The sequence below is a fragment of the Podarcis raffonei genome, chromosome 7 (assembly GCF_027172205.1).
Source record: "Podarcis raffonei isolate rPodRaf1 chromosome 7, rPodRaf1.pri, whole genome shotgun sequence".
NCBI classification, from domain to species: Eukaryota; Metazoa; Chordata; class Lepidosauria; order Squamata; family Lacertidae; genus Podarcis; species Podarcis raffonei.
Window position 1 is genome coordinate 30,002,709 of NC_070608.1, and position 25,513 is coordinate 30,028,221.

General features: G+C 42.6%; 1 protein-coding gene across 1 annotated transcript; it reads right to left on the reverse strand.

Annotated features, from left to right (window-relative positions):
* Positions 1–945: 945 nt before the first annotated feature.
* ZBTB10 (zinc finger and BTB domain containing 10) lies at positions 946–24,601 on the reverse strand. The gene is made up of 5 exons (XM_053395782.1): positions 23,618–24,601; positions 11,863–12,754; positions 5,926–6,063; positions 3,342–3,514; positions 946–2,281 (listed from the first exon to the last, which is right to left on the reverse strand). Exons 1-5 carry the CDS (start codon positions 24,584–24,586, stop codon positions 1,976–1,978), a joined length of 2,478 nt encoding a protein of 825 aa, XP_053251757.1. The 5' UTR covers positions 24,587–24,601; the 3' UTR covers positions 946–1,975.
* Between the last annotated feature and the right edge of the window lie 912 nt (positions 24,602–25,513).

Here is a 25,513-nt window from a genome sequence, read left to right on the forward strand (position 1 = left end):
ATCTTTATACTATAACTTACATATTCACAGAGCAGAACATTTACTTAACGTTTAAAATACTTCCCATTCATATTATCTTTGCCCACTATTTTCTACTTTGGACCCCACCAGAATTACACATTACTCATTTCAGTCTAGAACGAGAATAAGATGTATTCAGTTTTTTAAAAGTAAAACGCAAGAGCTACCCATCTGTCAGGTTTACAGTGATGTGGATTCTACCAATGAAGGTTTTGGATAGAAAAGGTTATACATTTTAATACCCATATAATCTCTGTTTCATCCTGCAGAAACAGTGTCTAATATTAAGCCATTGTTGTATTGAAAGAAGGGATAATAAAGCCGTCTCTTTAAATATATATATATATATATATATCTACTTCAATCAGATGGAGCACCATTAAGATTCCATCTGTCAAAGCAATTAAGTTTACCACACAACTACCATAATTTAGTTATCAGATATAAAATAGGAAAATATACTCATTTTAAAGTTAAACTCAAATATGGTGACCCCTCAACTTATATAATACAGTACTATCACACTGGCCTAGCTATGTGTTATGGTAAATGCTGTGCATATTTATTCATTGTGACATAGAAATATATTGAATGCAGGTAGCATTCAGGTAGCTCACTTGCATTCAGGCTAGTTGAAATTGAGAATTCTAAGCATAAAAAGGTGCAATACCCTCCCTTCCCTCAGAAAAAGGCCTGAAATCATTGGTACAATGATTAGTTTAGAAAAGATTTATGGCTACAAAAATTCAAGTTTCAATATCTCATCCAAAAACAGAAGCAAAGAGCATTGGGGATAAATAGCTCTAGCAGTTATACTAACAAATACCAATTTTTTTAAAAAAAAAAAGTTCCAGCAAATTAAGCTGCCAATTAAAATGTAGTTTGGTATATAAAAGAACCCCCAAAATAGGAGAGAAGCAAAAGTTCATTTTGTGTTCACTTTAATGAAGAGCAATGGGGCACAAAAAAGAAAGAAAAATGACAGCTCATGTCTAATTTTCCACATAACAAAAATAGACAAAAGCAGACAAATTGGGTTGAACTATTTAAACAAAAAAAAAAGCCAATTACATTTACTTCTGTGACACTCCTCAGATTCTAGGACTCTATGCTTTGTGATGGACTGAGGTATACAGTAGTGAATAAAAATGATAGCCAATAGGAATAGTGCTAAGAAAACATAAATTAAAACATGGGTAGCCATGCCAGAAAGTGTCTAATATAAAGTTATTTAAGTGACAAGGAGAAATTTACTTCATTCCAATCACAATCCTCCTTGTAGCTTTAAGTCATTATTGTATTTTTGGTGAAAAGTAGCTTTATGCAAACTCAAGATATCAAAAACCAGAAAGTCAGTAAATTAAATATCAATGATTAAGTTCTCCAGGACTTGTCAGCTAAACCACATCCTGACAAAACTAAAAGACTTAGCTTCATGTCATCAAGATGCTGATATTTAAACCATTGAGGGGAAGGCAAGGGAGGTGCAGCAAAATCCCCTTTCAGGAAACATGAGCCGCTAGCCCAAATTAGCTGCATTTTGTTCACAAACTATGATTGGAATCTCAATGGAGTCAACTCCAAAGATTGCAATTTGCTTCATTCATGTTAAAGAACACATGGATGTGTAACACAAGCACAGTTATTACTATGCTTGATTAGGACCCAAATAGCTATATCCTATAAATAATAAAAAATACATTTCTTTTGATAATTGACTGTAGATGTGAGGACTCTATAATTCAACCAAATGGCTGTATGCTTTACAGTCCTGTGCAAATATCTTAAAAAAATTAATAATCCTTTTTTTGCTATAAGGCTTTGACCCTACGATTTTCACAGCAACATAACTTCCATCCAGCCTGTACCATGTTTCCAAGCCTTCAGTCCAAAAATTCAACATGGTCAATCCATGTGACGTCCAAATAAAGCATCTTAAGAAGATCAAGCCACCTCAGTCTTCTAAAGGCACAGAGACTTCCCCAGATTCATCCCATCGAGTCTGGTCATTCTGTTCTTCTACATCATCAGGCAGCTCTTCGTCAGCCTCCCCCACTTCATTTTCTTCAAACTCTTCATCTCTAGGAAAATCTGTGTCCTGTACCTGGTCTACTCCTTCTTGCCCTCCTGGTTGAGATTTATCTGCACAGTCAACGCACACACCATAACGTCGAGATCCATGTCTTATTCCAACACTGGCTGCTAGCATGAAAATCTTCTTACACACCATACATTTGTACTTTTTATCCTTTTTGTGAACCTGCACAAGAGGAATCAGTGTCAATAAGTCACTTATGTTTCATATCAATCACAATTTGCTTTGACCACAGCTATTAATCCAAATTATAGTTTCACACATTTTGTATTAACTCTTTCAAAGCATGAACTCGAACTATTAATAGTTGACCCAAAATGTTGAATTTCACAAGACGTCAGAAATACACCAGTGTTTCTGTAGTACAGTTCATTCACAACATACGTACATTTAACGTTCAAGCATTCAGCTTTACGTGCCTGGAATTTTTTTAAAAAAATATTTTAAAGAGGGAGAGTTTATGGGAAAAAGACTTTGGCAATCTCACCCACCTTTGAACCCAATGTGCCTTGACTGTACATTATTTTGGCTTTGCGTACCATCCTCATAACATAACTCTCATGTAAGTTGAGAGTCACCTCTGTAACTACAATAGCTATTGTCATTGTTATACTAGATACCTGACTTAAACTACAAAAACACTTCTATTCCTTACTGAATCCAGAGTTTATGTTTAACTATGCTATTCCTGGGCAGTGATTTAGAAAAGTATCAAAACCAGAAAGCAACTTTCTGGAAATACAAGTAATTAAAACACAATTTTATTACAAGCAGAACAGCTTAGCTGTCTTATTGCCAGTGTGCACCAATATTACTTACTACAGCGAATGCTCAGACAGTTTTAGACAAGTAACACAAGCCTGAGCCTTCCTTCCAGCCCCAGAGCTGCAGAGGAAGAAAGACAATTCCCTCTCCCCAGCCCTGCATGACAACCCTATGACACTACTCTCTAAAACATTATGACAGGGCAATGACCTGAAAGTTCAAGGTCTCAGAAAGTGAATGTTGCAACTGTGCGTGAATTTGGCAGAAGTCTGCAACCCTAACCCCATTTACTGGAGAGTAAGCCCCACTGAATTCAACAGGACTTGCTTTTGAGTAGATATGGTTAGGATTACACTGTTAAACACATTAGATTGAAGAATTATAGACAAGGAAAAATTATTATCCACCACACCAAGCTCTCCTCAACAGTTCACTATAGTAATTTAAAGCTGTTACATACCAAGGAATGCCTTTTTACATGTTCTCTACGAGTAAATAGCTTTCCACAAATGTCACAGCTGAAAGATCTCACTCCTGTATGAATGAGCAAATGTCTCTTTAGTGTTCTTCTGTATTTGGCTACGTAGTTACAGTGTGGACACTTCAGTTTGTTCATGATTAAAGAAGAGTCACCTAAAAATCCAAACACAAACAAATTTAATAAGTAGCAATTTGACACTTAGCAGTTGGTCATGTCCACTGATTCAACATGTCTTCCCAGAGTACATCTAGTTGAAGACAGCCCTATAAACGCAGAAGAATCATATACAAGAAAAAAGACATGGTGACCATACAAATATCAACCGATAATATAGCAACACACAAAAAGTGCTTCATGACCAATATGCAGATGTTACTGAAATCTTTTGTAGTTGGTTATTATTATCATTATTCCTGTAGGAGAGCAGATGGGAAAGGAGTAAGTCAGAAGGCAGGGTCAAAAATCTTCAAGACCTATCCAGAGAATAGAACCATCTCAAATTCAGCCTGAATATCTACCCTTAGGTAGAAAGTTGGGTTTCTCTGGAGCTCTCTGGCTTCTTTACCTCTTCTCTTCTTCCCCCTTCTCTAAATAGAAGAGTTTCACACTTCAGGCACTCTTTGTCCACTATCAATTCTGGATGCAATAACAACACTTGTTTTTTGGTGCCTCAGTGACACTGGAGATGGAGTTTATCCAACTTGATTACTAAGAGTCAGTATGAGTTTCTCAAAAACAAGTCACACCAGATGAGTCTCATTTCTTTTTCTTATACAGAGTGTTACAGGCTTGATGGATCAAGGGAATGCTTTGGACATAGTATATCTTGATTTCTGACAAAGTCCCCCATGATGTTCTTGCACAGAATATCATGGTAAAATGGGCTGTTAAGGCGATTTCTAGCTGGTTGATAGACTGAACCCAAAGAGTTCTCATTAATGATTTCTTATGAACCTGGAAAAAAAGGGCAAGTGAGGTGTCACGGGGTTCTGTCCTGGGCCTGTTGTTGTTCAACGTCTTTATAAATGACTCGGATGAAGGAATTGAAAGGATGCTCATCATATTTGCAGATGACACCAAACTCGGAGGGGGTAGCTCATGCTGCTGAAGACATAATCAAGTTTCAAGATGACAACAGGTTGGAGAACTGGGCAGAAACTAACAAAATGAATTTCAGTAGGGACAAATGTAAGGTTCTGCACTTAGGCAGGAAGAACCAGGTGCACAAATATAAGGTGGGTGACACATGGCTTACTAGCAGTACATGTGAAAAGGATCTAGGGATCTTAGTGGACCACAAGATTAACGTGAGTCATCAGTGTGATGCAGCAGCAAAAAAACCTAATGCTATTCTAGGCTGCATCAACAGAAGTCCACATCAAGGCAAGTAATAGTCCCACTTTATTCTGCCTTGGTCACACCACACCTGGAATACTATGTCCAGTTCTGGGCACGACAATTTAAGAAGGATGTTGACAAACTAGAATGTGCAGAGGAGGGGAATCAAGATGATCAAGAGTTCTGGAAACCAAACCTTATGAGGAGCGGTTGAAGGAGTTGGGTATGTTTAACCTGGAAAAGAGACTGGGAGGAGATACGATAGCCATCTTCAAATATCTCAAGGGCTGCCACCAGAGTGAACAAGCAGGTTTTCTCCTGCACTGGAACTAATGGCTTCAAGTTACAAGGGGATTCCAACTAAACATCAGGAAGAACTTTCTGACAGTAAGAGCTGTTTGACAGTGGAACAGACTCCTTCCAGAGGTTGTGGACTCTCCTTACTTGGAGGTTTTTAAGCAAATATTGCATGGCCATCTCTCATGGATGCTTTAGCCAAGATTCCTGCCTTGCAGGGGGTTGGACTAGATGACCCTCAGGGTCACTTCCAACTCTACAATTCTATGAACTTGGAGACTTAATAATATCTGTTGACCCTGTTTTAGTTCTGGCTTGCATATCAGATGAAAGAATACCAATGCAATGCTCTTCTCTTGGGCTTTACCTGCACCTTCCTAAAAATTGAATGGAATATGTATATCAGACATGGCTGACCAATTCAGCCTGAGAGCAGCATTACACATGCATACCACATACATAGGGGCACAACACACAGGCATGTAGTCTCCAAGCTCACCATTGCTCCATCTCAGATCCTATAAGCAAGGGGAGATCTGCATCCCCACTGTTTCACTTGTCTGGGCAGAGACTGAAACCTTTCTACTCACCACTGGCCATCTCTATCTGCTCTTTCACTATTAATCAATTATTAACTGCAAGTGTTAGCTGTTTCTGCAAGCAATGACTACTTCCAAATATTATTGTGAGAGACCATATTTCAGAGCTGGTGGTCACCAGTGCCACCTAGTGACTTCAAATGGAGAACAAGATTAAAGCAACATTGTAGTTCATCAACAGACAGAAAAAAGTTCCCAAGTACCATAGATACTGTCTATGAGCAAATAGTTTATGAGAAAGCTAATAGTAAGACAGTTATTTTGCTTCCTGGTGAAAGTTAGAAATCACAAATATAAGAAGAGTAATCGCATAGATACTTAATACTTGCCATTTTCCCAGGTTTCTTTTGGCCAGGATTCAGGCAACAAGCCATACTTGAAATCGTTTGAAGAACCTGGTAACAATCCAAACTTGAAATCACTTGAGATACCCGGAAACATTCCAAACTTGAAATCATTTGAGGTACCTGTTGAAAGATGTTATAGGGGAAAATTATATAAAAAATATTAAGTACACATGATTGCTTTATCTATACAGTAGCCTGTAAAGAATGCAGACATTTTTTAAAAATTCTATCTTTGCCAGAAGCCACTGTGAAGTAGTGAGACTTGTATACTGCTGCACAGGCACAGTGGTCATGCACTGGCCTTTAGCTAAGCCTGAGTACAAACCCTGCAACAGGTGAAGGTGTGTGGGTAGTGAAACAAACTGTACATCACTGTCATTGGCTAGACAGATTTCTTTACCCGCTCAGAGGAACAGCCTGACATCCTGTACTGGCACAATATTGTGGCAGGCAAGCACAGATTAATGCAAAACAAAAACAAAGTGACTTTCCACAATCCATTTTTTATGGTAGAGTTGCAAGGACAAAGAACTCCCTATAGCTTTTCATTTGTTATGTTTTCATGCTGATCTTCCTCCTAAAGGCATGCCAGGTTGCATACAGGCAATCAAATAAAATAAAGACTCATAAAAATTGTAGCAAGTGAGGAAGTAGTAACAGTTTCGGAAGGACCTGCATTTACCCAACATTTCTTCCCCAAAGCTGGTAGCAGAAGAGGTGCTATCAAAAAGGATCTAAAATATGGTAAGAACAACAGAGACTCTCTCCTGAAGTCCTCACCACACTAAGCACTTGTGGTTTTACATTACAGGCACACTATTGAATAAAACTGCTCAATAGTCATTCCCACCTACCACATTCAAGAGAAAATGCAAACAGTAAACAAACAGTAGATCTGCAACTGAAACTAATTCATCCTGGGAGATAAGTGAAACTCAGCCTCCACAGATGAACTTGGACCTAAACAGCCACACCTACTAAAATGGTTGTACACAATGTGCAAAGCAAATGCACAATGGGGGGGAAAGACTGCAATGGGAAAGGGGGTGTACTTGAGCATTCAGTTAAAGTACCTGAAGTCATTTGTGCACAGCCCAATGAGCTGCATTTCAGGATCTAACCACATTAACTGCAGCCCAAGCAATATCACTATAGTAAATACCTTCCCTCACCACAAGCTACTGTAAACTTCCCACAATGCTCTCAGAAGTCAATGTACCTAGAACCAATCAGGATGCAGCAGGCTACAACAGCATGGGAGCATCTTCTCTCCATAAGCTGCTGCCCTAACATATTGCCACCAGCGTTCAAAACTCCCACTGTTCTCTAGCACAGTTTGTGACACAGAATTTCATTAATGTTAGCAGTTTCTGAGCTCTGGGTGCAGTACTGCATCTAAGATGTCAGACTGAAACTGCCACTGTTGGAAAGAAAGGAGGACCTTTTTCTGCCTCCCACTTCCAGCCACTCCCTGAAGACTGGAGAAGGGACCCTCATAAGAATATTAGGGGGGTGGGTAGGGGAAGTATGGCTTTGTTTTTTGCAGTCTTCAGAGGAGGACTAGACCATGTGAAAAATGAACATAAGACTTTATCTGCAGATCATTCATTTTCAGCTTTGCATTCTTGTTATAAAAAAGTGCGCCGAGACACTCTGTTATGGCGCCCATAACCTAGATTTAAGGTGCCATTTAGCTCCTAGCTTTCATATCTCAGTTTCTAACACTGATTGCTACTAGTAAGTGTCAATAAAAGTCTTACCATATATGAAATCCTCTTACTCCCACAGGCACACCTACTTGACTTATTGGCCAGTACAAGTAAGATCTTGAGCAGAAAGCATAATTCTATGGTAAAGCTAATGCTCTACAAGTAAAAGTCCCAAGTTTGATTTCCACTGTCTCTGGCAACTGAGGCCTGTTCCAGGAACATTCAATACTGTATAATGGATTAGCTTTGCTTTCCTCGGCTATTTCTATCAGCAGTCTAAGCTTGTAACTGTCATTGTTAGGTACCCTGGGATGATTTTTACCTGCCCTCGGCTTCCTTTATAGTATGGACAGAAAGAAAGAGTAGTAGTAAGTAACAACTATATTTTAACCCTTTCATCCTGGCAACATCATTCCAATGGCAATCATGCATGAGGATCCTGAGGTGCTGCTCTGGGGACTACAATTGACTACAATAGAGTATACTTCTATTCAATGGTAAACCAAATCAAGTGGGAAAATACTGTTAAAAGAGTAGACCCGCTTAAATCAATACTTAAGTCTTAGGTTCACCAATTTCAATGGCTTAATACTGCTCAGGCTCTACTGCAGCAGTGTACTTTTTTATATATATATAAAATGTTCATATTATTGCAATCTCAGAGTTAATGCCACATGCAGTTTGGCCTTGAGAAGGAATAATACCTCTTAAAGATGGTGCTTGCCATCCAAAGCTTTTATAAGTACTTATATTTTTTAAAAAATCTGCTGCTGATTCATTAAGGCACTTTTAGTTGATTAAACTTTTAAAAATGATTAACACTGCAAGTCTAGATTTTACCCAAACAGTATAAATCAAAAGTTTCTGCCAATTCTCTTACTGCTACCAAACACTTGTAACAAAACAAATTACAGTCAACCCCCAATTTGTACAGGGGTTGAGTTCCTGGCCCCCCCCACACATAAGCCCCCCCCTCACCCCACCCCTTTGCCCACCCATTTCTGGGTTGCAGCAATGCATGTGTGCACTGAACAAGCGTAGAATGGCCATTGCCTGAACACTCTCGCATTTTGCACCAGATACAAAGACTCAAAGTAGAAGAAACTGTTTCAGACTTTCCCCAAAGCAGAATGAGACACAAGATCCCATTCCTCCTCTAAATACCAGTTGTCTCCTGTGCTCAACATATATATTTTTTAAAAAAAACAACCTACACCTCCATATTTCATGCTGGAAATCTGGATTAGTAGGCGTTATTTTCCTCAGTAGGTGTGGTCACTGATAGAATTCAGTTTATGGTCACTATTTGTGGCGATATGCAAATGTTTGCAGGCCCAGTGGGTAAAAATGTTTAAATCTTCTCATAGATTTTTGATGTGTTCTGGAATCTATAAACGTTTTAACCTACCCTAAGGACAGATACCACGGAAAGAATGATGGTACCGATATTACCATGGGATGTTGCATATTAAGCTAATCTCTGAACAAGAAAGTACAAGACCATGGATTATTAGCAACATGGAAAGTAATCTTACATGTCAATTGTTTAATTATCTCACAGAATTCCCTAAGGACCTACATCATTGTACATGTGAATGTACAAATGAAAATGATTTAAACATTTAAATGCACAGAACACTCAAGGCACAGCTGCATGAGCTTTGCAATTTTCAGAACAAGAAAAGCAAAATTTTGCAAAAAAAAAAGAAAGTTAAAAAATTAGCACATATTTAGTCTGAATAAATAAGTCAGCATGTAATAGCCATAGAAAATGGGTAGGGTATCAAATGCCTGTCCACTAAAAACCCGACTGAACCCTTCTGGCTATGAATATTTCATCAGCCTGAATGACTAAATTTAAAACAGATAGATTTAATTTTATGTTAATTTTGCAGGCAATGCAAAACAGTCTTTTTGCATGCAAAATAAACACCAAGTTTGTTGCAATACTACAAATAGCTACTGATAGATCCTATACAAATAGATACTGATGTTCTGATAGACTATTCCGATAGGTCATACTCCAACGTAAAGGGGACAGAAGAATGTAGTCTCATTCTTGAGGACTGTTTGTATCATGACCTGAATATATACTCACACAGTTAAGTCGGCAAGTCAACCTAGGATTTAGCAAGAGTAAATATTTTGAGTGTGTACTGAGAAGCACTAGATGAGCAAATGTGTTGCACAGATGGCTCACAATTTGCATGGGGGGTAGGTTCCAGGAACTACAAGAAAAGCCAAAATCGCCTACAGCCAGAACGACCCCAGAACTGCCCCCACACGACCATCACTACCTGTGTGAGACCTTCTCAGAGCCCAGTAAGCAAGGAAGAGGTCTTAAAACAGAACTTTCCAAACTTTTTACGTTGGTGACACACGTTTTAGACATGCATCATTTTGTAACACAGTAATTCAGTTTTACTAGCAAACAGGAGGTTAACTAACCCCTTTCCAGCCCGAGGAGGAGGGCGGGGAGCATTTGCATGACAGTGCAGCCAACACACTTAACGTTTCAGGACAGTTTGGAAAGCTTTGCCTTAAAAGCTCTTTCTAAGACAGAAAAACATGTCTCAGGGAAGATTTCACATGAGCTCTAGAGATCATTGCAAGATATCAGATGGCTAATAGGCTAGTTTCAACACACTCACATATCCTGCATCCAGACAAGGAAGAAGTATTATCAGAGTGCAAGGACACATGCAAGCTAGGCAAGAACACTTAAAGAAGGTGAGAAGCAGGGTGAATGAGAGGTGTGGCTGGGCAGACTCAAGAGCTACAAACAGAGACCTGGAAGGCTGCATTTGTCCCTGCGGCCCAAGGTTCCCCACTGGCCCTAGAGAATTATTCTAATTTAGCATGTTTAATGTTGAACTGAGGAGCTTGCCTAATAGTGGTACATTGGTACTCGAACAGCTTGGCTCCCAAACGCCGTAAACCTGGAAGTGTTCTGGTTTGCGAATGTTTTTCAGAAACCGAATGTCAGACGTGGCTTCCACTTGAGTGCAGGAAGCTCCTGCAGCCAATTGGAAGCCGCGGCTTTGTTTTCGAACAGTTTCGGGAATCAAATGGACTCCCAGAATGAATTAAGTTCGAGAACCAAGGTACCACTGTACTGGACTTGCAACTGACAGACAATCAATGTTACTAATGAATTTATAACACAGAACCTTTTCCATGAGAAAAAGATGCAGGAAACTTTTCTACAAATTTTTCTACTCCACTGCTCCAAATGCTTCCTGATAATTGTTATATAAAACAATGTACTCCTGAGTGTTTCAGACTCTTCCATCTTCTGCTGGACATGAAAGTAACTGGTCTAATGCAGAAATATACACCAAATCAATGAACGTGCTAACATGAGCCAAAAGTTACTTCTTAGAAACTGGTTCTAATTGGCGAAAAAATGAAAAATATATATTTAAGAAAAAGCCTGCCGCTCCCCAGCAGATAAAAAGGTCTTTGGTGGTAATGTGAACCCTGTCAGGAGCTATAATGCCAGGAACCCATATGATGAAATAGTAGCCTATTCAGAACAAAGTGCAAACACAATAGGACTGGAAAGCTAGAACATTTAAAATTGCGCATCCACAATCTTGGTCATGTCATTAAGTCAAAATCTTCACCATTATTATAATTTAAAACACAGAAATGATGTTAAGATGCCTATCCAGTAATTTCTCCTTAAATATGTGGTCTTGGAAAAACAAATTTAATAACCAATATAAAATAATTACCTATGTGACTTAAGAATGCTGAAGCAGTGGGCAACTATGAAAGGAAGAAGCCTTTCAGAAGCAAACAACATCTACACCTTTTGTGGCACTGAAAAGTCAGATTGCCCCACCATCTCCCTTTAAGGGTTGGCCCATTTTAAATCAAATTATAAAACCAACTGCCATTCCCGCTTTTACTTATAAAAGGCTTGAGTGTCTCAGAACAGCACAGCAAAGGAAGCATTATTTAAGAGTCCTTGGCACCCCTACCTTAAATGTATCACTTCTAAGACACAGAACAAAGCGGTTGCTACAAGTAAATCTAATTTTAAAATTAAACTAGCCTAAATTGGAAAAGTGTGTTATAGAGGAACAAGTTTACACCCAGACAGCACATTTTACTCCACGTGAGAGGTTGTTCTAAACAGATTTACGACAAGTCAATGAATATAACAAACCATGGTGCTTAGGATAACTATGCTACTAGTATTTACCTGCTTCTTCTTTGATAAACTGCAAGTCTTCTTCTGGATATTGGACCGATGATTGAGTAGCTGCACATTCTTCTAATGTTTCTTCATTATTGGGTGGTATATTGTAAACAAACCTTTTAGCAGTTTGGTTTTTCCTTCTTGCTTTTCCAGGTTCTTGAAGCGATTGTCCCTGTGAGCTCATATCATTCCATACGAACACCTTTCCCTCACCTTGAGATTCATTTTCAGCCGTTTCAGGTGAGCTGTCCTGGACCCAATCATGCATTTGGTAATTTTCAGATTGGCTCTCATCTATGCAGTAGCCATCATTTTCAGTTTTTATACTGCTTGCCAAGTTAGTAAGATTTCGTGTGGCCCAAAAACTAGCAACTTTCTGATCCCTTGAAGACAATCCATCCCTGCTAACAGACCTTCTATTGTAATCCACAACGACAGCTTCTGGGGCTTCTGATTTTATACTTATATTTAAGGCATCTTTGATAAAATTGCGACAGGATTGGACAACCTCTGTCATTTGAAGGTAGCTGGCCACTGACATTACTTCAATTGCATTCTGGCTTGTAAGCACAAGGTTGCCAGAATATAGGAAGTCCAAGATGACAGAGAAGCCTTGAACAGCAACAACATCTAAGTAGGTAACAGTGGTTTGGTTACGGCTTTCTTTGTTTGTAAAGCAATATAGAGTCTTGAAGAAACGGCTGCCTGCAACCAGGATGTTTTTGTGAGCCCTGAAGACCTTTCCACTCACTACAATATGAACATCACAAAGAATGCCCTTTTTTCTCTGCTCATTTAGTTCTTGTAATAGTTGATAGCAGTAAGAGTTCTCATTTGGCCTAATGTTGTAATCACAATCTCTCTCATTAGCCAATTCCGATGTTACTTCAGATTCCTGTAATTGAGAATGGAGAAATTAAGAAGTTAGCATCTAAGTACTGACTTTTTGGTTTTAAGTTCCAAATGAATAAGGCTATTTTTTTTTAATTTCTAACTTCCCAATTAAATAAGTATTTTGTTTAGTGCTCAGCACACAGCCGCCCCATCGTTCAGTTCAACAAAACATACACTTAAAAAGTGGTATCATGCAGCCAACACAAATCAAGGATTCTCAACTATTTCAACTCATTATTTCTTGACTCTATGATAAACTTTACTACCAACTGGATTAGAAATGCCTTTTTGATAACAAGCAGATAAGCTATATTAAGGATACAACCTCATGCTGTTTCCAGCTGCTTAGGAGAAACAGGCACTGTTCCCTCACTGAAGAATGCAATTGCACTTAGAATCATGAGTTGGAAGGGACCACCAAGGGTTATCTAGTCCAACCCCCTGCAATACAGGAATCTCAACTAAAGCATCCATGACAGATGGCCACCCAAGCTCTGCTTAAAAACTTTCAAGGAAGGAGAGTCCACAACCTCTCAAGGGGAGTCCACCAGCTCTTACTGCCAGAATGTTCTTCCTGATGTTTAGTTGGAATCTCCTTTCTTGTAACTTGAAGCCATTGGTTTGAGTTCTACCCTCCAGAGCAGGAGGAAAAAAAGCTTGCTCCATCTTCCACCATGTGACAGCTCTTTAGTTATTTGAAGATGGCCTACATATCTCCTCTTAGTCTCCCCTTTTCCAGGCTAAGCATACTCAACTCCTTTAACAGCTCCTCAGAAGACTTGGTTTCCAGAACCCTTGATCATCTTGATTGCCCTCCTCTGCACATTCTAGTTTGTCAACATCCTTCTTAAATTGTGATGCCCAGAACTGGACATGGTATTCCAGGTGTGGTGTGACCAAGGCAGAATAAAGAGGGACTATTACTTGCCTTGATCTGGACTCTATACTTCTGTTGATGCAGCCTAGAACAGCATTAGCTTTTTTTGCTGCTGAATCACACTGTTGACTCATGTTAAGCTTGTGGTCCACAAGACACCTAGATCCTTTTCTCATGTACTGCTAGTAAGCCAAGTCTCCCCCTACCTTTTATTTGTGCTACTGCTTCTGCCTTCCTAAGTGCAGAACCTTACTTTTGTCCCTACTGAAATTCACATTGTTGGTTTGGGCCCAGTTCTCCATTCACTGTGCTAAGGTCATATTGAATCCCAATTCTGTATTCAACACCATTAGCTACCCCTCCAAGTTTGGTGTCATCTGCAAATTTGATGAGCAATTATCTCAGTTCTTTCATCCAATGACCTCAAAATAAGGTGATTAATCCTTTGCTATAGAAATAAAACTCAGCCAAGCACACACTGCAAGGAGTGTCTACTCATCCCTGCTTCACTTCTAGATAGTCCCAGCATAAGTCCATTGGCCATTCTTTACTCCTCATGATACAGCCTACAATATTTCCCTTCCAAGCCAGGAAGTATGGATTCAAATCAGGAACACCAAGAAGAGCCCAAAATGGGCCTCTCGTAAGCCTCATTCACTTGCACTAACAAGGCAATTCTCACATATGCTAGCTAACAGAACTACTAAAAGGGGAGAGCAATATTCCCAGGTGTTCTAAATCAATAGCATTTTTTCCTATCTCTTTCCAGCCTCCTATTCTCTTCATTCCTAGTTAGCACAGTGAACAAGTATACATTCCCTGTTCTCTCTGCACCCAAGGTTTTTCACAAGCTTTCCTCCAAAATTTATGGGCTGAATTTTTAGCTAGCCTGCCACCTTAGTCCTATCTAACAAATTGAAGAGGAAATATTTATATAAATATAGATAGGACAATTTTATATCTTGATTAACAAAGCAGTTATAAGGAGCCAGGAAGGAGTGGAGCAGTAGTTCCACTGGCACATCCAAAGCCCTGCTGACCCACATCGGCCAGGGTGCGCATGTGTTGCTGTTTTTAAATTAATTTTTGCTATACTAGCTCCAGGCTAGAGTAACCAAGGAAGAAGCCCTTGAAGTGATCCGTGGAGCTTTTGATCCTGTGGATCCAAAGTTGAAGGTGTGCCTGTTTCAGAGTTTACTGACACAGCAGAGCCCCCTCACAAGAGGAGGTCCTCTCACCCTCATCCTCCATCCCACAAATTAATAGTCAGTGGTGCCTTTCTTCCTTGCACAAGTTACACACCCAGAAAAAGTATAGATGATTCCACTGTCTTTGCCTACCAAACCAATAATCTCAGTTAACACAATTATGGGTATCAACTAACACTCCCTCAAAAGCAATGGGACTAGAACTCTTTGTATCCTAGGCAGAAAGAGGACCGGGGGGGGGGGAGAGAGTAACAGTAGCACACACATACGCCTTTGATACTCACCTGAAGGCAACTGTTAGTTGCTGCAAAATGCTACATCAATTTCACCTTTGTCATGCACACTTTCAGCCTAATCTGTCCTGTGCAGCAGCTCTACACACCAGAAGTTGGTGGTTGCTCTAGCAACACAAACCCATGTTGATATATGGGTATAAAGCCAGAGGCTGGGATGTGAACCCAGTTACAGTAACTGCTGTATCATCTAATAACTTGATACAGCTGGTAATAGGATATAGCTGAAAACGTATGACAATGTAAGCAATGCATTTGTTAATTGGAGCACAATTAATTCAGGATTCAGCAACCAAAACCTGGCTTTGGCTTGTTCCCAAAGTGCCCCATGCTTGAGCAATAGATATTTTGTGGTTTTATTATTCATTTGCTATTATCATTCAAGTCTTGATGATTACCTTATTTCTTTTTTAAAAATCTCAGTATACATATTGGAGAACATGTGACAAAAATACAAGTAAGACCTGATGTCAGTGTCAATATAACACCTGAAAAAAGTTACTATTAATGTAAGAACTATCCCCATATGGGGCAGTTGCATATTCCTGCATTGCAGAGGGTTGGACTCAATGATCCTCAGGGTCCTTTCCAACTCTACAATTCTATGATACTTTGTAATAAGTGATCCTAAAGCAGTATCATGCTAAACAATTCTTCTTTAAAAACTCATGTGCCAAAGCTATTTTCTAGAAATTTAGTTACCAATTACCAATTTGTGGGGTGCAACAAGAGCAGTAGCAGATCTTGATTGCACCTGGAAAGGGGCGGACTATACCTTGTGTTAAGAGTGGCTCAGAACCCTGCCCAACTGCCAAATAGGATTAGAAACTGGCTCAATCTCTGTATTAAAACAAGCTATGATTACCAGTAACTACCACTATGCCATGGCAGCTCTAATGCTGAACTATAATGAATGCTAACTAGTGAAGATGCAGGCAAGCCTAATGGTGAATAACAAGAAGACCGCTCAGGACATCCCAAATTGTCAACTCATGTCTGAACTTGTATCAATTACCAAAAGACTGCCCAATACCAGAATTCTTTGTAAGAATCTAGCAAGCAGTTAGTAGTAGTAGTAGTAGTAGTAGTAGTAGTAGTAGTAGTTGTTATAAATTTTTATTTGTATCCCGCCCTCCCCGGTCAAAGCCGGGCTCAGAGCGGCCAACAACAAGTAGAAATAGCACAGTGTACATAAAATCACAGTCAATTAATTAAAATACATTCTAAAATCAATTCAGAATCAAATTAATGGCAACCATTGTGTTAGGGTCCTATGAGGATTACAGGAGGAGAGAGGGGGTTAGACTGTGCCTTGGCCAAAGGCCTGGCAGAACAGCTCTGCCTTGCAGGCCCTGCAGAAAGATGTCAAGTCCTGCAGGGCCCTAGTCTCTTGTGACAGAACGTTCCACCAGATCGGGGCCACGGCAGAAAAAGCCCTGGCTCTGGTCAAGGCCAGCCTAACCTCCCTGTGGCCCGGGATCTCCAAGATGTTTTTATTTGAAGACCGTAAGGTCCTCTGTGGGACATACAGCCATACCTCAGGTTATGAACACTGTGGGTTGTGCATTTTCGGGTTGCGGACTGTGCCGAATCCGGAAGTACCAGAACGGGTTACTTCTGGGTTTCGGTGCTCATGCATGTGCAGAAGCGCAAAATGATGTCACGTGCATGTGCAGAAGCGCCGAATCGCATCACGCGCGTGCGCAGCGTTGCGGGTTGCGAACGCGCCTCCCGCACGGATCACGTTTGCAACCCGAGGTATGACTATACCAGGAGAGGCGTTCGCATAGGCACAAGGGTCCTAGGCCGTATAGGGCTTTAAAGGTTAAAACCAGCACCTTAAACCTGATCCTGTACACCGGCAGCCAGTGCAGCTGGTATAGCACCGGGTGAATGTGATCCCGTGGCAAGGACCCCGTAAGGAGTCTCGCTGTGGCATTCTGCACCTGCTGGAGTTTCTGGGTCTGTCTCAATGGCAGCCCCACGTAGAGTGAGTTACAATAATCAAGCCTGGAGGTGACCGTCGTGTGGATCACAGTGGCTAGGTCAGAGCGAGAGAGGTAAGGAGCCAACCGCTTAGCTTGGCGGAGATGAAAAAATGCCGCCTTTGTTATAGCTGCAACCTACGCCTCCATAGAAAGGGAGGTGTCAATTACACCCAAACTCTTAACAGATGGCCCTGGCACTAATTGCGCCCCAGCAGGAGATGGGAGTTGGCCCCTCAATCCCATATCGTCCTGACCCAGCCAAAGGACCTCTGTTTTCGAAGGATTTAACTTCAACTGGCTCCCATGTAACCATCCAACCACAGCTGGAAATATTCACTGGTGGTTGATTTGTATCAACTTGCTGGAAAAAACCTGAAAAACTGTGTGAGGGGGCACATAAAGATGTGGAAAAGCATCGGGGAGAGTATCGCACCCTGCGGTACTCCACACACCAAGGAGTGGCGCAACGACAGTCCCCCCCAAGTGCCACCCTCTGTCCCTGACCAGAGAGAAACGAGCGCAGCCATTGAAGGGCTGTGCCCTGGATCCCCACATCAGCGAGGCAGTGGTACTAGGTTAATGTGCAGACAAATCAACAGCAAGCCAAAACCGCTGAGCTACCATTTACTGCCTAATCCTATGGTCTTGGGAAGACCTGTATTTACTCATTTCTTCTGCAAGCTGACCTACATTTGTTCATTTCTTATGCAACTTAATCAATTGAAAGGCAAGGTACAAATCTATAATTGGTAGCAGGGTTAGAAACTCAAGATGACACCTTAACTCTAGGTTACAGTTGCCACAATAGAATGTCTAGGTACCATTTTTTCATGCAATGAAATTTATTATTATTATTCCTTTCATTTCTATACCACTTTATATTTTAAAGCAAAAATCTCAAAGCGGTTTACAACACATTAAAACATCAAATCAAACAATCCAGAATAAAACAAATTCAAGCTTCAAAAAAAGTATTTCAGACCCTTCTCTACGTGACATTTTGTTTAATTTATATAGCTGCCCCATAGCAGTAGTACCCTAGGAAGCCAGGGGGGTGTAGTTGTTAAAGTGCTGGACTAAGACATGGGAGCTTAGGATTCAAATCCCCACTCAGTCATGAAGCTCACTGGGTGACCTTTGGCCAGTCACAGCCTATTAACCTACCTCACAGGGTTGTTGTACAGATTAACTGAGGGGAGGTTTTAAACCATGCACTCCTTAGAGAAAAAGGTGGGATATAAATACAATAAATAAGCTCTTCTGTTTACCTGCTTAAGAAAGCTGGAGAGGCCAGCCAGATGGAGATGTCATCTGGCGTCCAGAGATCTCCACGTGGTCAGTTAGACCTGCTCCAGTCACAAAATGCACCTGGCGGATTTCTAACTCTGATTGTACTTAATATTTTTCTATAAAAAGTTGCAACCTATTCTACCAGTCTTTCCCTCCAAGACAAAATGCTCCTTTTCATTCAGAATCCTCAAGTCAACATATGTTTTAAAAAGAAAAAGGTAAACAGTCAACAAGGCTGATGAGATTATTTTCAATCCCAGCAAAAAGCTGACACTTAAAACTATGGCAGATTTTGAAATATTTTCTTCACACCCAATTATATAGAAACAATATAAATAATTTCATGTCAGTGCTGGTCTTCAGCTGTGATTTCCACATTTTTAATTTTTAAAAAATCTATTTTTTTATTTCTGAAGTTAGCAGTTATACCACACTGTTGACCACTACAGTTTACATTTTAACTTTTTAATATGTGATACAATTACTTACATCACAATCCTATACATGTCTTGGAGGCAAGTCCCAGTAAGTTCAATGGTGCTTACTTCCAAGAGACAAATTACAAGACTGGAGCCCTAGAATTTCAGCTAAACAGGATAGCTACACCCCACTGCACCTCTCCAGATATGTATGCCAAGACATCTACATAAAAAATAGAAAATATTAAAACATAGGTGTACAATTTCATTAGAAATGCACAGGGTATAAATATACCACACCTCTGCTTTTCAGCCACTAACAAGCCTTGTGACTCAGTCATATTTGGGCTAGAAAACTGGGGTTGGGGTTTTTTGCTGTATTTTATTAATTACTGACATTTTTAAATATTATATATTGTAGTTTAATTTTTTTTTGTAAACCAGCCAGGAAATATTTAATGATGGATGACAATTAAATAAAACACAGCTATGTTTAGTGTACCCAAAGGTCAACATTTAATTGTCAGTCTGCAAACAGAGGATGGTATCCAACAAAGTTTCATTAGCCATAGAATTTCTGGCTGCACGATGAAACTTCCTCTCCTTCTCCTCTCCATGTGCACCCAAATGTGTTCTGGGAGTTCCCCCAATACTCCAGAACAGATCTGGAGAATGCATGGTGGGAAGGAGAGGGAGGTTTTGCTGCACAGCCAGAAATCCACTTCTCTGGATACTGCCCACAGCAATAGGACTTACCATTTCTCTCCCCTGCAGCCCCACAAAACTAATAGAGAATTGGGGACTCTCCAGAGCAGGAAGAGCTGATGTGTGTGCAGGCTAGAGAGGAGGAAGGGAAAGTTCATCCATGCAACACTGGATTTCACCCAAGCAATTTCACAAGTATTGTTGTTATTGTGTGTTTGATTTCTGAAGTGGTTTACAATGCATGGACAGGGAAGGGGTTGGGTCTGTTCTTTACACTAAGCTAACTAAACACACAGCTTCATGAACCCTAGGCACTAGAAATTTAGAAGCAAAGATGATAGTAACAGAAGCTGAAGATCATTTAGTTTTCAAGTTAAAGAACTTTAGCTCCTGCTGAGCACAAAGCCTACATATTCAGGCAGAAGTGTGCCATGCGCTTTTCCAAGTGCTACACTGGAAAGAGAACAGAAATCCTACTTGTCTTACTTCTCATAACTGAAAATCATCATTAAAAAAAAGCATAATGAAATTTTCTTTGTAATGTGCTGTTGTGATAATCACACATCACCTTTTCTAGACAAGGCAAAGTTTTTACCTAGACATTTGACAAACGGATTCCATACATTCTACAAGAAAATTCAGATTGCTATTTTATACTGCTGCTCCCTCAAATGTCTGTGAAATGCAAGGTGAAATATAAGATGTGCAAACGGGAGGATTTTAATTAGCTTAACAACCTAATCCTCAAACAGATCTTCAGACACAAGCCCAAGAGATTTGGAGACTAACGCCCTACATCTATTTTCGGGATCCTTAAACTGAAGAGAGATCAGCTTCCTGTGCCTATTTAAAATATTATACCCCATATACTCCACTGCATGAGTCTAAACCAGCTTTCTCAATCTGTTGCCCTCACAATGCCTTGGAGTACAACTCCCATCAGCCCAACTGGCATGGCTATGAGGAAAACTTCTGCATTTTACATAATTAAGTATGGAATAAGGAAAGCAACAACTACACTAATTGGAGCTGCTCATGTTTTACTTTGAGGGGGAAATTATTTGTTAGGCTTCCCAGATATGCTACCTACAGGGAAAAATATAACCACTAAAGTTCAAATAGAAAGAAAGAGATATAAGACTTATGGAAAATATCTCCCAAGCAAAATGTATTCAAGTCATTTAGAAGGAATCAGAACAATGACTTCCCAAATCTGAGACTCCTGTAAACTTGAAACTACAGCTGTTACCCACCACTATCTCAGTGCTGAAATACAATAGCTGTTATAAAGAAATTAGAATACGTTAACTATTTAAATGCTAATGTTTAAGGACATACTCTGTAGGACACATTGCTTTCACTAGTCTCCAACACTCTATTCATTAAGATCAGTACTGCTACAGATGAGAAACAGTTTTTCAGCTGTTTTTCAGCAAGTTGATACAAATACAGCCACCAGTGAATATTTCCTTTCCTTTAATCACAAGGAAGAATTCTATAGTTAAAAGACTGAAAAGATGCACAGTGCATAGAAAGCACCAAACCAAGCTCTGGGTGTTTGAAAGGCATACTGTCCTTTTTCCAGCACAAAAGTTTCAAGCAGGAAAACCTAGAAGTTTATAAAATTGAAAAGGCATTTATTCAATAGTGCTTAAAGCCTAAGTGACTATCCATGCTAAAAGCAGTAGGAACATGTAGCACACGAAGACAGAAGTCAATAGAGAAGGTCACAAATTTAAGCTGGCCTTCAAAGCCAATCATCATTACTATGACCTTGCCCCTTAAGTACCAAATATTGTACTGTTCTGAGGAAAGCATCTTCAAAAACAAAGCACAAACGCAGTGAAAACAATCCTTATTTCCAGCTCCAAGCTCAGGAAAGCAGAGGTGTCTACATTCTGCTTCATAAATTACCTCCTAGGCACCTGTACAGAGATTTCCCTGCCCTAACCCTGAGACTGGAGTTGTAAAGGAACTGCCAGGATTGCTTCCTCTATTTCTCCCTCCCATCTCTCCACCAATTGGGGGGGGGGGCAGACACAACAACCACCTCCATTCCCAGCACCTGTCAACAACAGGTAATGTGCTGCCCATTCCCCAGCTCCCTCTTCAATTGCAATTGGTCCAGAAGAGAAGAGGCAGGAGTGTGTTGATAAAAGTCAGATGCAGCTCATCTGTCCAGCACTCACTGGTTCTGGCAAGGAGGCAAGAACATACCAGTGATTTTTTTTGGGGGGGGAGGTGCTGGCCTACCATGCTTAGGGTGAAAGTCTATTTATGCCCCCCCCAGATGAGAATGTTTTGGAGCCTGCCTATGCACAGGCCCTATACCCATTCCAGCCTCTCTAGTACTGCCCTACTAACCCAAATGAGGTAAGAGGCACACTCACACCAAGACATGGAATGGTGGGGAAAGACTGTGTTGTGGTTACATATATTCTGTAATAATCACGCAAGTTTTAGGGGAACTGCCATAACTTTGAACACTGTCTTCCACATGGCCAATTTCAGTTTCTCAGTTATGAAGATCCTTGTGCTGCCTTATGCCAGGAATGGAAGACCTGTGGGCCCTCAGACATTGATTGCTGGGCTGTTTAACATCCATTCTACTAGTCATACTGACTGGGAGCAACAAAATCTGGAGGCCCCGGGGCTCCTACCCTTGCCTTAGGCCAAGTCACTAGCCATAAGCTAGCTCTTTGAATGTGCACAACCATCAGATGACCGCATGATTCAGATGTACATGGGCATCTGTTTCATTCACATATCCCTTAGCTGATTCTCCTAACCAATCTTAAATTATTTTTATAAAACTAGAAATGCTATTCTGAATTCCTAGAAATGTAAAAAATTCTACTTCACCACTATTTTAATAAATGTAGAACCAAACATACTATGTAGATATTTAATCATCTATATCCAGGCTTGCAGATGCAAAAGTGTCATGTGCAACTAATTTCAGTATCAGTTTTACATCCAGAAAGCTGAGGGAATTTCTAAAGTTTGATAGTATCTAGGAATACAGAATATTCCTATTGGAGTAGGCTAGACAATTAATGTAATATTGCAAACCTGCACAAAAGCTTCTACGCAACTCACTTGGTTTCATCAATATTCTACACATAACCATTGCACTGAAGATAATGAAAGCCACTCAAAGCATCCTTCAGAACTATTTATAAACTATCTGCTGTCTTTGTGTGGGGGTGAATTACACCTTTCACAAAACTCTGAGAACTCTTCAAAGTTTCATTTCAGACAATTAGACCTAGTGTGGTGTAGTGGTCAGTGTTACACTAGGATCTGGGGGACCAGGGTTCAAATCCCCACTCTGCCATGAAGTTCACTAAGTGACCATGAGCCAGTCACTGCCTCTCAGCCTAACCTACTTCACAGGGTTGTTGTGGGGATTAAATGAGGACAGAAAGAACAATGTACATCATATTGAGCTCCTTGGAGAAAAAGGTGGGATATAATGCAATAAATAAATTTCAGTATCATTTACAGATTTTTCCAACTGTGGTTATTTGTGTTTTTGAAGCATAGGGCACTCTGTGTTAAAGCATCATATATGCATCTTGATCCAGGGCCTATGTGGTGGTACAAAGACAAATGTGCACTTTACATTTGCACAGGGATCAACTGCAGAGGTTACTGCCTGCCAGGAAAACCTTACTTGTGTATTCCCCATCTTTTACATTGGAGAAATAGATTGGAGAAACAAGTAATTACCATACAGGAAGCTATTATACAAGGTAAATATTATGGCAGCTCACAATGTTAAAAGGTTATGTGGCAGTCGGTAAAGCTTCTAAACAAAACTAACAGACAAGTCAGCTTGAAAACAGAAGGCAGAATAATCTGCTTACTGGAGACAGAAGGTGAACAGAGTACAATGTGCCCTCAAACCCAGGCTATAGGGGAGAGGAGAATCCATTTAAAGCAGCTCGCACACGTGGGCACGCTGCCTCGCACGAGACTCCCCAAAGGAGAAAGAGATGCCCCCCAGCCCTGACCCCCACATCAGCCGCCGCCCCCCCCCCCGTCGAAAACACTGCTCCCCCCCTGCCCTGATTCTACTGACCTGCTCAGCAGTGACAGGCTCGTTGAGGCGGTGCTCGGTGGAGATGTGGTGCCTGAGAAGCAGGGCGCGCTTGTAGTTGCGAGTGCCCTTGCAGAGCTCGTCGTGCCCTCCGCCGCCGTTGCTGCCGCCGTCCGCGGAGGTGTTCGTGGAGGCGGCGGCGGCGCACCAGGCACAGGACACGAGTCCGGTCTGCTGGCAGTACTGCAGCCACGGGAACTCCTTGAGCCAGGCGCTCTGGAAGGAGACGTGCAGCTTCTGCAGGAGGGACTTGGGCCGGGCCGCCAGCGGGAAGTGCTGGATGCTTTCCCCCTCCCCCGCGCCCACGCTGCTGACCTCCGCCTCGTCTCCCCCGGACCGCCTGCTGCTGCTGCAGCTGCCGCCCTCGGCGCCGCTGCCATCGCCCAGGCTGCCCCCCTCGCCGTCCTCCTCGTCCTCGCTGCTGTCGCTCAGCGACCCCCCGTCCTGCACCAGGTCTTTCCCCTCCAGCACGCCCACGAGCTCCAGGTCCTCCTCCTCGCCGCCGCCGGCCCCCCGCCCGTTCAACGGCCGCCGCGGCCAGGCCGCCCCCTCGCAGCCATTGTTCGCCGACGCCGAGCCCCCGCCGCGGAAGGCCAAGGTCCGGCGGTTCCTCTCGGCGAACATGGGGCCCACCGGGGCGGGGGCGGCAGCGACCGGCGCGTCGGCGCCCACCGAGTTCGGAGGAGTGGTGGGCAAGAGCAGGAGGTCCTTCCCGGCGGCGTCCGTGGCCTCCAGCTCAGGCACATCGAACTCCACAGTCTCCAGCTCCACTTCCTCCTCCACCCCCTGGCCGTTCAGCTGCTCGGCCTCCTGGCGGACCCAGGCCTCGCTCGCGCCGCCGCCCCCGTTAGCCGTCGGGCCGCCGCCTCCCGCAACTGCGGCGGCGGCGGCCGCGCTGACCAGGCCGCCCCCCCGGAACGCCAAGGTCCTGCGGTTCATTTCGGCGAACATGGCGGGCGAGCGCGCGCGCGCCCCCCGCCCGCCTGCCTCCCCACCGCCCTCGCGCCCCCTCCCTCTCTCTTCCCGCCGCGCGCCCAACTGTCGCCCGCCCCCCTCCCTCCCCTCCTAACCGACCGCGGTGACGGGTAAAGACGACGGAGGCAGCGAGCCTTCGCGGTTAGGTTCCAGTCAGCCTTCCCGAGTAATTAAAAAAAAAGGAATAAGGGCGAGGGGGGGGAGGCTGAAATCTTATCCCGGCGCTCTCTAGCCCGTGTGGCCGCCGCCGCCTCCTCCTTCTCCTCAAGCGCTCGCTCTCCCCCACAATGGATCCGACTCCGCCAGCCCCAGCAGCAGCAGCAGCAGCCCTTCCGCCCCAGCAGGCCCCGGCCCAGGTCGAATGGCAAATGAACAACGGACTGCGCCCACAATGCACTGGGGCGGCGGCGGCAGCAGCAGCAGCCGACGCCGCGGGGGAGGGGAGGAGAAAGAGGGAGAAGGAAGGGGGGCAGGGAGGGGGGCGAGGAGGAGCCCGAACAGCTGGCGAGTGTCAGGTTTTAGTGCGCGCTCGCGTCATGCGCGCCCGCCCCGCCTCGCCACGAGTTGGCAGGACTTTCCGTGCGCGGCGTCCCCCGCTCGTCGTCGTCGTCAAAGCGCCACCCCCCCACTCCCTTCCACACAAAACACCTTTCCGTCCCCAAAGACACGGCGCGGCTGTGCCCGCCCCTTCGCTGAGGGAGGGCCCTCCACCCTCCTGAGGCGAAACTCCCACCCCTTTGACATCATCGCCCTACAGCGCCCAGAAGTGGACATCTTGACTCGCCCACCACACCGTGGGCCGCGCCGCGCCCCGATTCCCCTCCCCTCCCTCCCCACACACCCCGCCCTGAGGACACCGAAACCTTCCTCGGTTACGGCTCGCTGGAGAGCCATCTCGGCACC